This window comes from Drosophila nasuta, unplaced genomic scaffold (genome assembly GCF_023558535.2).
Source record: "Drosophila nasuta strain 15112-1781.00 unplaced genomic scaffold, ASM2355853v1 ctg56_pilon, whole genome shotgun sequence".
Classification (NCBI taxonomy): domain Eukaryota; kingdom Metazoa; phylum Arthropoda; class Insecta; order Diptera; family Drosophilidae; genus Drosophila; species Drosophila nasuta.
Window position 1 is genome coordinate 16,624 of NW_026869602.1, and position 12,826 is coordinate 29,449.

The following is a 12,826-nucleotide window of genomic DNA, read 5'->3' on the forward strand; positions in this document are numbered from 1 at the left end:
GTGTGAACTTTTGAGGGAAGTTGTTCGATACAAGTAAATATCGATATTTTGTCGAGAGAAATACATTTTTAACATTACAGACGTTAAATTCAATTTAAACATCTCTAAAATTTGAAGAAAACTAAACTAAAAAAAAAACTGCTTAACTTTGCTCAAAAAGCCAGAATTCCCGCTGCCCGCTGTTTTCATATTTTTCCCGCAATCACGCTTCGAAAAAATCCAGATCTGACGGGAAAAAAGCGGAAATGACACCACTGCTATGAATTGGACGACGGACAAGTGGTTGCGACGCCATCCCGTATTGAGAGTGATAATGTCCAGCTGCCGTCCAGAACCACTTGAGAATTGCAACAGGCGAAAAAGTAAAATTTACTGTTTACGTTTTTAATTTATGTAAACAAACCTGCAATTATGCCATACAAATTTGTAAATGGAGAACGAAATATTGCATACTCTTACGCTGATCATGCGAAGAACATAAAAAACAAGAAGGCTACATTTTGATATGCCTTTGGAAGAGTCGATGAAAGAACCGAAAGAAAAGTCGTTGAAAGAATCGGATGAGTCGTTAGAAGAGGCAAAGGATGTGCAGTTGGAAATGCTTTTGGAAGACCCTTTTGATATGCCTTTGGAAGAGTCGATGAAAGTGTGCTCAACTCTGAGACCCCGCTACTCATTTTGAAGAAAGTCAAAATATAGCGGTATTAATTTTGTAAATATACCAAAATAACCGCAGAAATACTGGAAATTTACAAAAGGAAATTCTAGGTACATACAGGGATGCTCCGGTATTCACTTTTTGTTTTCGTTTTCGTTTTGAAAACTAGAACGAAAAAATTGGTGCTCCCGTTTTCATTTTCGCAAGATTCTTTCGAATTGCAAAACTAAAAAATTTGTCTTGGCGTAATACAAAGTAAATACCTTTTTCTATATTAAATTTTTTGCTTTTGCTTTTTACTTGTGGCCACAAACAAAAAATTTGATTTCCTATTAATGGGAAAAGCATCGGACTCCGTTTGTCGATTGGCAGACAAATGTCAGATCAGAAACTACATACATACATGTCAATCGATAAAGTAACGACAAAAGGCACTCACAGAATAAAGCAACACCGAATTTTGTCATTTGGAGTCATTGCATTTCGAGGATATAAACGCCATTGGTGGTTGGAGAATAGACGCATCAACATGGCAGGTGAGTTTTGCTAGCTGTGTGAATATTTAAAAAAAGTTGTGTAATAAAATAAAATTTTTGTGCAAGCTGCGCAAGTTTACCGCGAGCACACATACATACATATTTGTATGCGCAAGGAAAAAGAATAAATCCGCTGTGTGAGTGAGCTGTGTGAGTGTGATTAATTTTTAATGATTTTCATGCATGTGTGCACAATCTAAGGTTAGGTTAGCCCCTAGTAGAGGCAAAGCATAGACCAGTGGATGTCCGTAGCTGTGCAAAATCTAAAAAGAAAGCAAAAAGTCGGACGCGAAAAGTGTGCACATTAAAATTGAGGTTAAATTTGATCTACTTGCTGTTGAAATTACTTGTAAAAAAAATGAAGAAAACAAACACTGCAAAAATAGTATGAAATGTGAGGTTAAGTTCAGGCAGGCTTTGATGTTCTATTAATTTCAATTTAATTTATAAGATTATTATTATTATTATTAATTATTATTATTCTTAATTTTGCATCGCAGACAATAATGAGACAGTGTCGCTAACGCCACCGGATGCACGGCGAATATTTTTGAAAGAATTAAAACGTCGTATTATTAAAGCACGCAGTGCCCAAACGGTTGGTTGGCTGGAGCAACACTTAGAGAATGCAACCGATTCAGTCTTGGCACAAATCGATGATAAATTGAACACGTTGAACACGTTCCTGCTAAGAAAAAATAGCATATTGATTGATGCTCAGCAGCAGCAGGAAACCACCGTTGTATACGCGCTGACTGGAAATGAAGAGAACATCAAAAATATGATCGATAGAGATGCTGACGCAGCAACGCTGCGATCCGCAAAAATGGCAGGCAAAGCGAATGCAATTGCAGCTCCATTGACATGAGATTCACCTCGCTGCTGTTTGAACTGGAACTGGAAGTGCTGCTGCACTTTCTGCTTAAAAGTTTCCTTTGGCATCGTTAATTTGATATAGCGCAAGCGAATTTCACAATATTAGTGATGGAAGATGCTCCAATATAGGTGTGAACTTTTGAGGGAAGTTGTTCGATACAAGTAAATATCGATATTTTGTCGAGAGAAATACATTTTTAACATTACAGACGTTAAATTCAATTTAAACATCTCTAAAATTTGAAGAAAACTAAACTAAAAAAAAGCTGCTTAACTTTGCTCAAAAAGCCAGAATTCCCGCTGCCCGCTGTTTTCATATTTTTCCCGCAATCACGCTTAAAAAATCCAGATCTGACGGGAAAAAAGCGGAAATGACACCACTGCTATGAATTGGACGACGGACAAGTGGTTGCGACGCCATCCCGTATTGAGAGTGATAATGTCCAGCTGCCGTCCAGAACCACTTGAGAATTGCAACAGGCGAAAAAGTAAAATTTACTGTTTACTTATGTTTTATTTATGTAAACAAACCTGCAATTATGCCATACAAATTTGTAATTGGAGAACGAAATATTGCATACTCTTACGCTGATCATGCGAAGAACATAAAAAACAAGAAGGCTACATTTTGATATGCCTTTGGAAGAGTCGATGAAAGAACCGAAAGAAAAGTCGTTGAAAGAATCGGATGAGTCGTTAGAAGAGGCAAAGGATGTGCAGTTGGAAATGCTTTTGGAAGACCCTTTTGATATGCCTTTGGAAGAGTCGATGAAAGTGTGCTCAACTCTGAGACCCCCGCTACTCATTTTGAAGAAAGTCAAAATATAGCGGTATTAATTTTGTAAATATACCAAAATAACCGCAGAAATACTGGAAATTTACAAAAGGAAATTCTAGGTACATACAGGGATGCTCCGGTATTCACTTTTTGTTTTCGTTTTCGTTTTGAAAACTAGAACGAAAAAATTGGTGCTCCCGTTTTCATTTTCGCAAGATTCTTTCGAATTGCAAAACTAAAAATTTGTCTTGGCGTAATACAAAGTAAATACCTTTTTCTATATTAAATTTTTTGCTTTTGCTTTTTACTTGTGGCCACAAACAAAAAATTTGATTTCCTATTAATGGGAAAAGCATCGGACTCCGTTTGTCTATTGGCAGACAAATGTCAGATCAGAAACTACATACATACATGTCAATCGATAAAGTAACGACAAAAGGCACTCACAGAATAAAGCAACACCGAATTTTGTCATTTGGAGTCATTGCATTTCGAGGATATAAACGCCATTGGTGGTTGGAGAATAGACGCATCAACATGGCAGGTGAGTTTTGCTAGCTGTGTGAATATTTAAAAAAAAGTTGTGTAATAAAATAAAATTTTTGTGCAAGCTGCGCAAGTTTACCGCGAGCACACATACATACATATTTGTATGCGCAAGGAGAAAGAGTAGGTCCGCTGTGTGAGTGAGCAGTATGAGTGTGATTAATTTTTAATGATTTTCATGCATGTGTGCACAATCTAAGGTTAGGTTAGCCCCTAGTAGAGGCAAAGCATAGACCAGTGGATGTCCGTAGCTGTGCAAAATCTAAAAAGAAAGCAAAAAGTCGGACGCGAAAAGTGTGCACATGAAAATTGAGGTTAAATTTGATCTACTTGCTGTTGAAATTACTTGTAAAGAAAATGAAGAAAACAAACACTGCAAAAATAGTATGAAATGTGAGGTTAAGTTCAGGCAGGCTTTGATGTTCTATTAATTTCAATTTAATTTATAAGATTATTATTATTATTATTAATTATTATTATTCTTAATTTTGCATCGCTGACAATAATGGGACAGTGTCGCTAACGCCACCGGATGCACGGCGAATATTTTTGAAAGAATTAAAACGTCGTATTATTAAAGCACGCAGTGCCCAAACGGTTGGTTGGCTGGAGCAACACTTAGAGAATGCAACCGATTCAGTCTTGGCACAAATCGATGATAAATTGAACACGTTGAACACGTTCCTGCTAACAAGTAATAGCATATTGATTGATGCTCAGCAGCAGCAGGAAACCACCGTTGTATACGCGCTGACTGGAAATGAAGAGAACATCAAAAATATGATCGATAGAGATGCTGACGCAGCAACGCTGCGATCCGCAAAAATGGCAGGCAAAGCGAATGCAATTGCAGCTCCATTGACTTGAGATTCACCTCGCTGCTGTTTGAACTGGAACTGGAAGTGCTGCTGCACTTTTTGCTTAAAAGTTTCCTTTGGCATCGTTAATTTGATATAGCGCAAGCGAATTTCACAATATTAGTGATGGAAGACGCTACAATTTAGGTGTGAGCTTTTGAGGAAAGTTATTCGATACAAGTAAATATCGATATTTTGTCGAGAGAAATACATTTTTAACATTATAGACGTTAAATTCAATTTAAACATCTCTAAAATTTGAAGAAAACTAAACTAAAAAAAAAGCTGCTTAACTTTGCTCAAAAAGCCAGAATTCCCGCTGCCCGCTGTTTTCATATTTTTCCCGCAATCACGCTTCAAAAAAATCCAGATCTGACGGGTAAAAAGCGGAAATGACACCACTGCTATGAATTGGACGACGGACAGTGGTTGAAACGCCATCCCGTATTGAGAGTGAAATGTCCAGTTTCGGTGAACCACTTAGAATTCAACAGGCGAAAAAGTAATATTTCTGTTTACGTTTTTAATTTATGTAAACAAACCTGCAATTATGCCATACTTTGCCGAGAACGACTATATTGCATACTATTACGCTGAGGTCGAAGAACAGTTAAAAACAAAAGGCTACATTTTGAGTATGCCTTTGGAAGAGTCATGATAAGAACCAAAATAAGTCGTTGCAAGCATCGGATTCGTTGTTCTTGTTAGGAATGGGCAGTTGGAAACAAAATTGGAAGACCCTTTTGATATGCCTTATGCTTTCCATCGCTGAAAGTGTGCTACGCGTCTGAGGTACTACCATTTTGAAGAAAGTCAAAAAAGCGGTATTAATTTTGTAAATATACCAAAAGAACCGCAGTACTTGTTTTACAAAAGGAAATTCTGGTACATACAGGGCTGCTTTTGTTCACTTTTTGTTTGTGTTTTCGTATTTGCTGGTTGACGAAATTGGTGCAAGCATTTCATTTTGCAAGATTCTTTGGAATTGCAAAAATAGCAGCTCTAATTGGCGTGGTGACTTAGTAAATACCTTTTTCTATATTAAATTTTTGCTTTTGTTTTACTTGTGGCCACAAATAAAAAATTTGATTTCCTATTAATGGGAAAAGCATCGGACTCCGTTTGTCTATTGGCAGACAAATGTCAATCAGAAACTACATGTCAATCGATAAAGTAACGACAAAAGGCACTCACAGAATAAAGCAACACCGAATTTTGTCATTTGGAGTCATTGCATTTCGAGGATATAAACGCCATTGGTGGTTGGAGAATAGACGCATCAACATGGCAGGTGAGTTTTGCTAGCTGTGTGAATATTTAAAAAAGTTGTGTAATAAAATAAAATTACAGTGCAAGCTGCGCAAGTTTACCGCGAGCACACATACATACATATTTTATGCGCAAGGAAAAAGAATAGGTCCGCTGTGTATGTGTGCTCAAAATTTACCAAATATGATGCAAAATGTACTAAAATATATTTAAATGGTATATTTGGTGCATCGTATATAGGTACCTCATTCAAAATATACCAATAGACGGAACATTCCGTAGATTGTCAGCCAAAGCAACTAAAGAAAGCAAAAAAGTATGCGTTTTGCTAACTGTGTACCTTTAATAACTTCCACGAAATTTATCTGATTGCAATCAAACAAACTTTCAGGACGGTTCATACACTACTATAGCAATTATTGTATATATAATTCGCAACACGTTATCTTTAAAATTATTATTGTTCAGCATTCGCATTTTACCGTTCTTATACGCTTGACTGGAAATGAAGAGGGGCGGAAGATGCTGACGGCGGTGCAAAAATTTGAAACAAACTTAATCTGCGTGCAAAGAATAACAAATGCTGTCGAAAAAATTATAGCTTATCTCTTATAGTCGCTGCGAATCCATGACGGAGAGACACACAGACGTAAATATCGATATTTTGTCGAGAGAAATACATTTTTAACATTACAACGTTAAATTCAATTTAAACATCTCTAAAGGGTCGGAGGGCTGGCAAAAATCCTCTGCTGAACCCTCCCTGAGGGTGCTGGCTGGGTAGGATCTGTATTACCTCATTGTCAACGGGTAGCAGATCTCTACTATACGTCGATATTTCAGGAACTGCAGATCCTAGCTGAGGACTCTGTTCCTTATCTTTCGGGCATCTGTCTGAAGATAAGTAGCAGAATATATGGTACGAGGTGTCTGGCGGTCAGACTGAAAACGCTATGGGGGGCTCCCAAGAACAAAATTAGCCAAAATGGTCTCAGAATGGACTCATTAAACTATTCAACCCGGGCTGGGATGTCAGCCCAAACGTTGGTGGAACGCGTGACTGCTACCACCGGCGGGCACGGGGGGGGAGAGATCCTCTCTGCGTGTCGCCAGCGGTCACACCTCTGAGGCGGCGGGAGCAGGCCGTATCAGTTGTAACAACACTGCCACCAAAAATTCGAGGTTGGTGCGCGCGGGTGCTATGGTCTTAACCGACACGGACCAAAAGAGCGCTGCGCCAATTTCTACGGTGGAGGGGGAACGTCTTCCTCTTCAGTCACCCCTGCCTATCGCCAGCACCTCCAAGGTTGCGCAGCGGGGCACGGGGGGGGGCTGAAGGAGAAGGCCAAAAATAAGGCGGCGACCCGTATTCACGTAAGGCTTAGTTGCGTAGCTAACCTGTCCGTCAAGGACCAGGAGAGGCTTGCCTGGGCCAACACGTGGATGCGGGAAAACCAACTTAGCCCCCTTCCACCCTGACGGGAAAATGTGTGCAGAGCGGTGGCGGTTGCCAACAACATAGTAAGCTGGTCTGACGCACTGTTTGTCAGGATGGAGAATGTCCCAGACAGTCCAATGCCTATATTCGAAGGCACTCGAACTGGATGAATGGTGTCAAGATCCTGACACTGCAAGGACGCATCTCAACATTGCAGTGGCTGCAAGCGACCGTAACCCAAACTAGACGCAGAGCTGTGGCGGTTGGCCAAGCTGGACGCTGGTGGACAGGAATAATATTCCGTCCATGCCGAAGGCGAAAGTCCTTTTCCCAATAGTTGTTCAGGGCGAGCGGGCGCTTCAGCTGCTTAAAAAGCAGAACCCGGCCATACCGACGAGTGATTGGTCCGTGCTGAAGGTTGATGAACCTTTACCCAGTGGTGGGCAGCACGATATCATTCAGATCAATAAGGAGGCCGAGGATTTGCTATATAAACGCAATGGGAAGATGGCGTGGGGCTTAGGGAGCGTGTACCTTCGCCTCAAAAAACGTCATCCCAACGACAAGGACACATTCACGCTGAGGTCAGGGGAGGTCGAGGCAGATCTCGGTCTCGAGAGCGTGACCGACGCCACCCAGCACCTCAGCTTGACTGATGAGACGGAGGAGGTGGGGGAGGAACTGTCCATGAAGACGGGCCCCCGCGAGTTTGCTAACCTCTAATGAGTGTGCTGCAACTCAACCTCCATAAGTCTAAAACGGCTTCGGCGGAGCTACTCCTTGCCCTGGAGGAAGTGTCCGCCTACGCGGCTTTGGTCCAAGAACCGTGGATAGCGTCGGGCAACACTGTTGCTGGGCTGAAGTCGCTTAATTACGATCTGTACGTCCCGACATTGGTAAGTAGATCGAGAACTGCCATCCTTGTAAAAAAGGGGCTAAAAGCTCATCTACTACCTAATTACAGCAATGACGATCTTACCGTGGTGGTGCTGGAGAGCCGTGAGGGATGTTTGCTGCTGGCATCCTGCTACATGGCCCACGACATGCCGGCTCCACCTGACGAGCTACGGAGGCTGGTGGACATGGTCTGCTCCTTCAATAAACATCTAATAATCGGAACGGACGCCAACGCCCACCATAGCGTCTGGGGAAGTCCCGACATTAACGACAGGGGTGAGTCAGTTCTTGATTTTATCCTTAACCATAAGCTTAGACTAGCCAACAGAGGTGAGGTATCTACCTATGTAGGTCCCACCTCTTGTAATGTGCTGGACTTAACGATTGCAACTGAGTGTACCAATGTAGAAGAGTGGAGGGTCCTGGAAAGACCCTCCTTCTCGGATCATAAGTACATTCAATTTACCATTCCTTTTAACAGGGTACCTGCGGCTCAGCCGTTCAGAAATCCCCGAAATACTAACTGGGCGAAATGCTCTAGCCTTGTTTCCAAGTCTCTTGGTCCGCCGGGTAACATCAACTCCGTACAGGACCTAGAAACAAATGTCAATGTCCTCTCAGCAGGACTACTTTCCGCATTTCGCCAATCTTGTAGACTCTCTAGACCGACGAGAAGACCGAAGCCACCCTGGTGGAACCCAGATCTCTCTTCGCTTCGTGGGGAGCTTACTAGCATGTTTCAACTTGCTAAGAAGGCGGACAATGAATATGTCTGGGACGAGTACAGGTCTCTCCTAAAGTCTTACAAGAGGATGATCCGATCATACAAAAGGTCTTCATGGAGAACCTTTTGCTCTGACCTGGACAACATCAAAGACACCTCCAGACTGAGGAAGCTGCTGTCCAAGCAGGCTTCCAGTCCTAGTCTGCTCAAGTCGGGCGATGGAGTGTGGACGGAGAGCAGTACTGAAATTCTTGAAGCACTGCTCTCAACTCATTTCTCGGGATGTATTGGAATGGAGAACAGTGACTGGCAGCTCCTTCCTAGTCTCCCAGTTATGAGACCCCTGCCGGTCTAATTACAGTTAATAAAATAATTTGGGCTATCGACTCCTTTGCGAAGGTCAGGTCGCCTGGTCTCGATGGACTTTCGCCAGCAATGCTGCAAGCCAGCAAGCTCACGATTGTTCCGTGGCTATCGGGTATCTATTCGGCGTGCCTCGCATGTGGTCATATCACCACTCTTTGGAGGACCTCGAAAGTCATTTTCCTGCCCAAGGCGGGCAAATGCAGTCATGTGGTCCCAAATGACTTCCGGCCTATCAGCCTAACCTCTTTTCTGCTAAAAACATTGGAAAAGCTACTTGATTTGCACATCAGAAGCAACTCAATGCATCTGTTGTCCCCAAATCAGCATGCGTATATAAAGGGCAAGTCCGTTGAGACAGCTCTCCATGCTCTAGTAGCCTCCATTGAAAAAGCAGACCATTATAAAGAATGTGCCTTGGGTGCATTTCTTGACATTTCAGGCGCCTTCAACAATGTTACTACTGACGCTATTATGAAGGGCCTTACCTCAGCTAACACGGCACCAGCGATCCACAGGTGGGTCAACCGCCTTCTTTGCGACAGGGGGGTGGTGGCTACGTGGGGCGATGCGGCCATTACAAAGGTAGTGCGAGGTGGCACTCCCCAGGGTGGGGTTCTCTCGCCTCTCCTTTGGAATTTGGTCGTAAATAGCCTACTTCAAAAATTTACTAGACGGGCCCCCAAGTTAATTGCCTATGCCGACGACATAAGCATTTTGATAACTGGGAAATGCCCAACCACCCTTAGTTCCGTAATGGAACTTACTTTGCGGGAAGTTAAAGCATGGGCCGAATCAGCCGGGCTCAGCATTAACGCGGACAAAACGGACCTTATCCTTTTCATGAAGAGGTATAAGGTACCTGCGTGGTCCCCCCTAAAATAGGCTGCACGTAATGCCATACTAAAGCCGAGCCTAGCAGTAAAATACCTAGGTGTGGTCCTGGACAGCAAACTGTCATGGAAGCTTAACGTGTTAGAAAGGGTGAAGAAAGCCACCGGAGCCTTGTACATGGCGAAAAAGATGCTCAGTTGCACTTGGGGCCTCTAGCATCAAACTGGATGCAAAAACAGTATATACATATGTTATCGCAACATCTCATCACTAATATATTAAATCGGTATAAATTATATATCAAATATCGGTTGATGTTTGGCCTTACATGGTCTTACTTTTTCTTAATCCCTCTCTCTTTCGTCGTTGACCATCTTAGGCTAATGTCAGAGTGCGAGCGAGAAGCGATGCGATAATATTGGGCGAGAACGAGCGATAAACCACTGCAAACCTTTTCATATGCAATCGCTCGAAAGATGTCAGAGTGAGAGCGAAGCGAGTTGCGAGTTCAAGCGAGAAAGCGAGAGAGCAGTTTGCAACCTGCTTTATCGCTTCAACTCTCTCAGAGCGTACGATTGTTTTCTTGTATTTTGTGATTTAATTACCGTTTATTTTCAAAGCACGTGTGTTTGAAAGCTCAGATGGTAAGTTTGTAACTCTATTTGTCCGTGTGCGCCGTGTCCCCATTTTCACAACTTGCATTCACATTGAAATTGTTCCTGAGCAGCACTATGACAATGTCACAATGACCCGAAGCAGCCGCTTCTATCAGTGACGTTGAATCTTTTCGTCCCTGGAAACCCTTTTGTAATGAAAACATTTCCAACAAAACTTTCATCAGAGAAGCAAGAAATCGAAACACAATTGTCAGAAATATTTTATACGACAATAAGAGACGAGAATAGTGAAGGCTCGATTAATCATTTGTGATACATATTAATCGATTAATTTGTTTCAATTAGCGATTTAATTGTCTCGAAAAATGGGTTTCGATTTATTGAATCATTTTTATAAAAAAACTTTTTACTCACATTTTTAAAAAGCAGTTGAACGGCAATCAGAGTTCAACAACAATCAGCTGTTTCCCACGTTTTTAATGGCGGTGATTTCAACAATTTTTTAATAAAATTTTAGTACTTAAGTAATTAAATTAAATAAATTAATTTTTATAAAACATATTTTACCCAACTTCAACAAATTTAATGCCATCCGTTTCATTATACAAGTATTTTTAACTTGCTTTTCATTCCACCAAAAGTGTGACAGCTTAGGTGATAACTCATGGTGTCGGACTTACACCGGACGGCAAAATTTTATTTCCAAATTTGAGGTGGGGTCAGAAATTAGTCGTTTTACAAATAATTACAAACCTAATTGATTTTATGGCGGTCTTAACAGAACGACAATAAAAGATCCGATTTAATAAAGAACAAGTATGAAAGTTACAGTCGAGTGTGCTCGACTGTGAGATATACTACCCATTTTTAATAAAGGCAAAATATTGCAGTATCATTTTCAAAATATACCGAAAATACATAAAAAATACTAAAAATATGCCAAATGGTATGTTTGGTATATCGATATAGTACACCATTCAAAATATACCAAAAACGGCACAATGTACCAGATTGTCGGCCAAAGCAACTCAGACCCATAGTAAGTAGGCGTTTTGGCCCATGCAAAAGTATTTATTTAATAACTTCCACAATTTTTATCTGATCGCAACCAAATTTTCAGCAATCATAACTACTATAGTAGTTATTGTATAAACCAAAATTCATAGCTCTAGCTTAAAAATTACACTTGTTATTCAATTTTTTGATTTGCGGGGGCGGAAGTGGGCGTGGCAAAAATTTGAAATAAACTTGATCTACGTGCAAACATAACAAATGCTGTCGAAAAAATTATAGCTCTATCTCTTACAGTCTCTGAGATCTAGGTGTTCATACGGACGGACGGACAGACGGACAGACGGACATTGCTATATCGCCTCGGCTGTTGACGCTGATCAAGAATATATATACTTTATAGGGTCGGAGATGCCTCCTTCTACCTGTTACATACATTTCCTGCCGGCACAAAGTTATAATACCCTTCTACCCTATGGGTAGCGGGTATAAAAGGTATTTACTTTTTATTACGCCAAGACAAATTTTTTCGTTTTGCAATTCGAAAGAATCTTGTGAAAGTGAAAACAGGAGCACCATTTTTTCGTTCTCGTTTTCAAAACGAAAACGAAAACAAAAAGTGAATACCGGAGCATGCCTGTATGTACCTAGAATATCCTTTGGTAAATTTCCAGTATCCTTGCGGTTATTTTGGTATATTTAAAATTAATACCGCTATATTTTGCCTTTATTCAAAATGGGTAGCGGAGGGTCTCAGAGTTGAGCACACTTGACTGTAGCCATCTTGTTTTTATGTTCTTCGCATGATCAGCTTAAAAGTATGCAATATTTCGTTCTCCAATTACAAATTTGTATGGCATAATTGCAGGTTTGTTTTCATAAATTAAAAACGTAAACAGTAAATTTTACTTTTCGCCTGTTGCAATTCTCAAGTGGTTCTGGACGGCGGCTGGACATTATCACTGTCAATGCGGGATGGCGTCGCAACCGCTTGTACGTCGTCCAATTCATAGGGAGTAACTGCTTCTATTGCGTCTGGTGAATTTAGTTCGCCAGTTTTTAAGAGATTCACCTCTAAATTATTAAGCTTATGAAATTCCCCAGGCTTTTCTAAAAGTAATAGTTAAATAAAGAATAAGAAACTATGTATAAGAATATTTCAATTTATTAATAATTGGGCCTGTGCTGATCTATTATGGATACTGAGGCCTCAACTGTTGTTGTCGAGGCCCAAACGCAAAAGTTCGTGGGCTTCGATGGGCGTGCGCTTTAAAATGTATGCTTCCTTCGCCAATGGCAAACAAGCCATGCAAATTTGCTGTGGCAAACGTGCTGCGGCGCCATCTTGCGGCTTATACGACAAGCCAAAGCATTCTTTGAGCATCTTTGCCACCGTTGTGCTGCTCTCTGGCCCAATCGCGA

The 12,826-nt window shown here is 41.1% G+C and overlaps 2 protein-coding genes across 3 annotated transcripts; both read left to right on the plus strand.

Annotated features, from left to right (window-relative positions):
* Window positions 1–1,110: 1,110 nt before the first annotated feature.
* LOC132798005 (uncharacterized) lies at window positions 1,111–2,375 on the plus strand. 2 transcript variants are annotated; one of them, XM_060809735.1, is made up of 2 exons: window positions 1,111–1,194; window positions 1,710–2,375. In XM_060809735.1, exons 1-2 carry the CDS (start codon window positions 1,188–1,190, stop codon window positions 2,060–2,062), a joined length of 360 nt encoding a protein of 119 aa, XP_060665718.1. In that variant the 5' UTR covers window positions 1,111–1,187; the 3' UTR covers window positions 2,063–2,375. The 2 variants fall into 2 exon arrangements, with proteins under 2 accessions (XP_060665718.1, XP_060665717.1); XM_060809734.1 differs by having other exon boundaries at window positions 1,112–1,194; window positions 1,695–2,375.
* Window positions 2,376–3,308: 933 nt separating this feature from the next.
* LOC132798006 (uncharacterized) lies at window positions 3,309–4,395 on the plus strand. Its single transcript, XM_060809736.1, has 2 exons — window positions 3,309–3,392; window positions 3,909–4,395. The coding sequence occupies exons 1-2, from the start codon at window positions 3,386–3,388 to the stop codon at window positions 4,259–4,261; spliced, it is 360 nt and encodes a 119-aa protein (XP_060665719.1). The 5' UTR covers window positions 3,309–3,385; the 3' UTR covers window positions 4,262–4,395.
* Window positions 4,396–12,826: the final 8,431 nt, after the last annotated feature.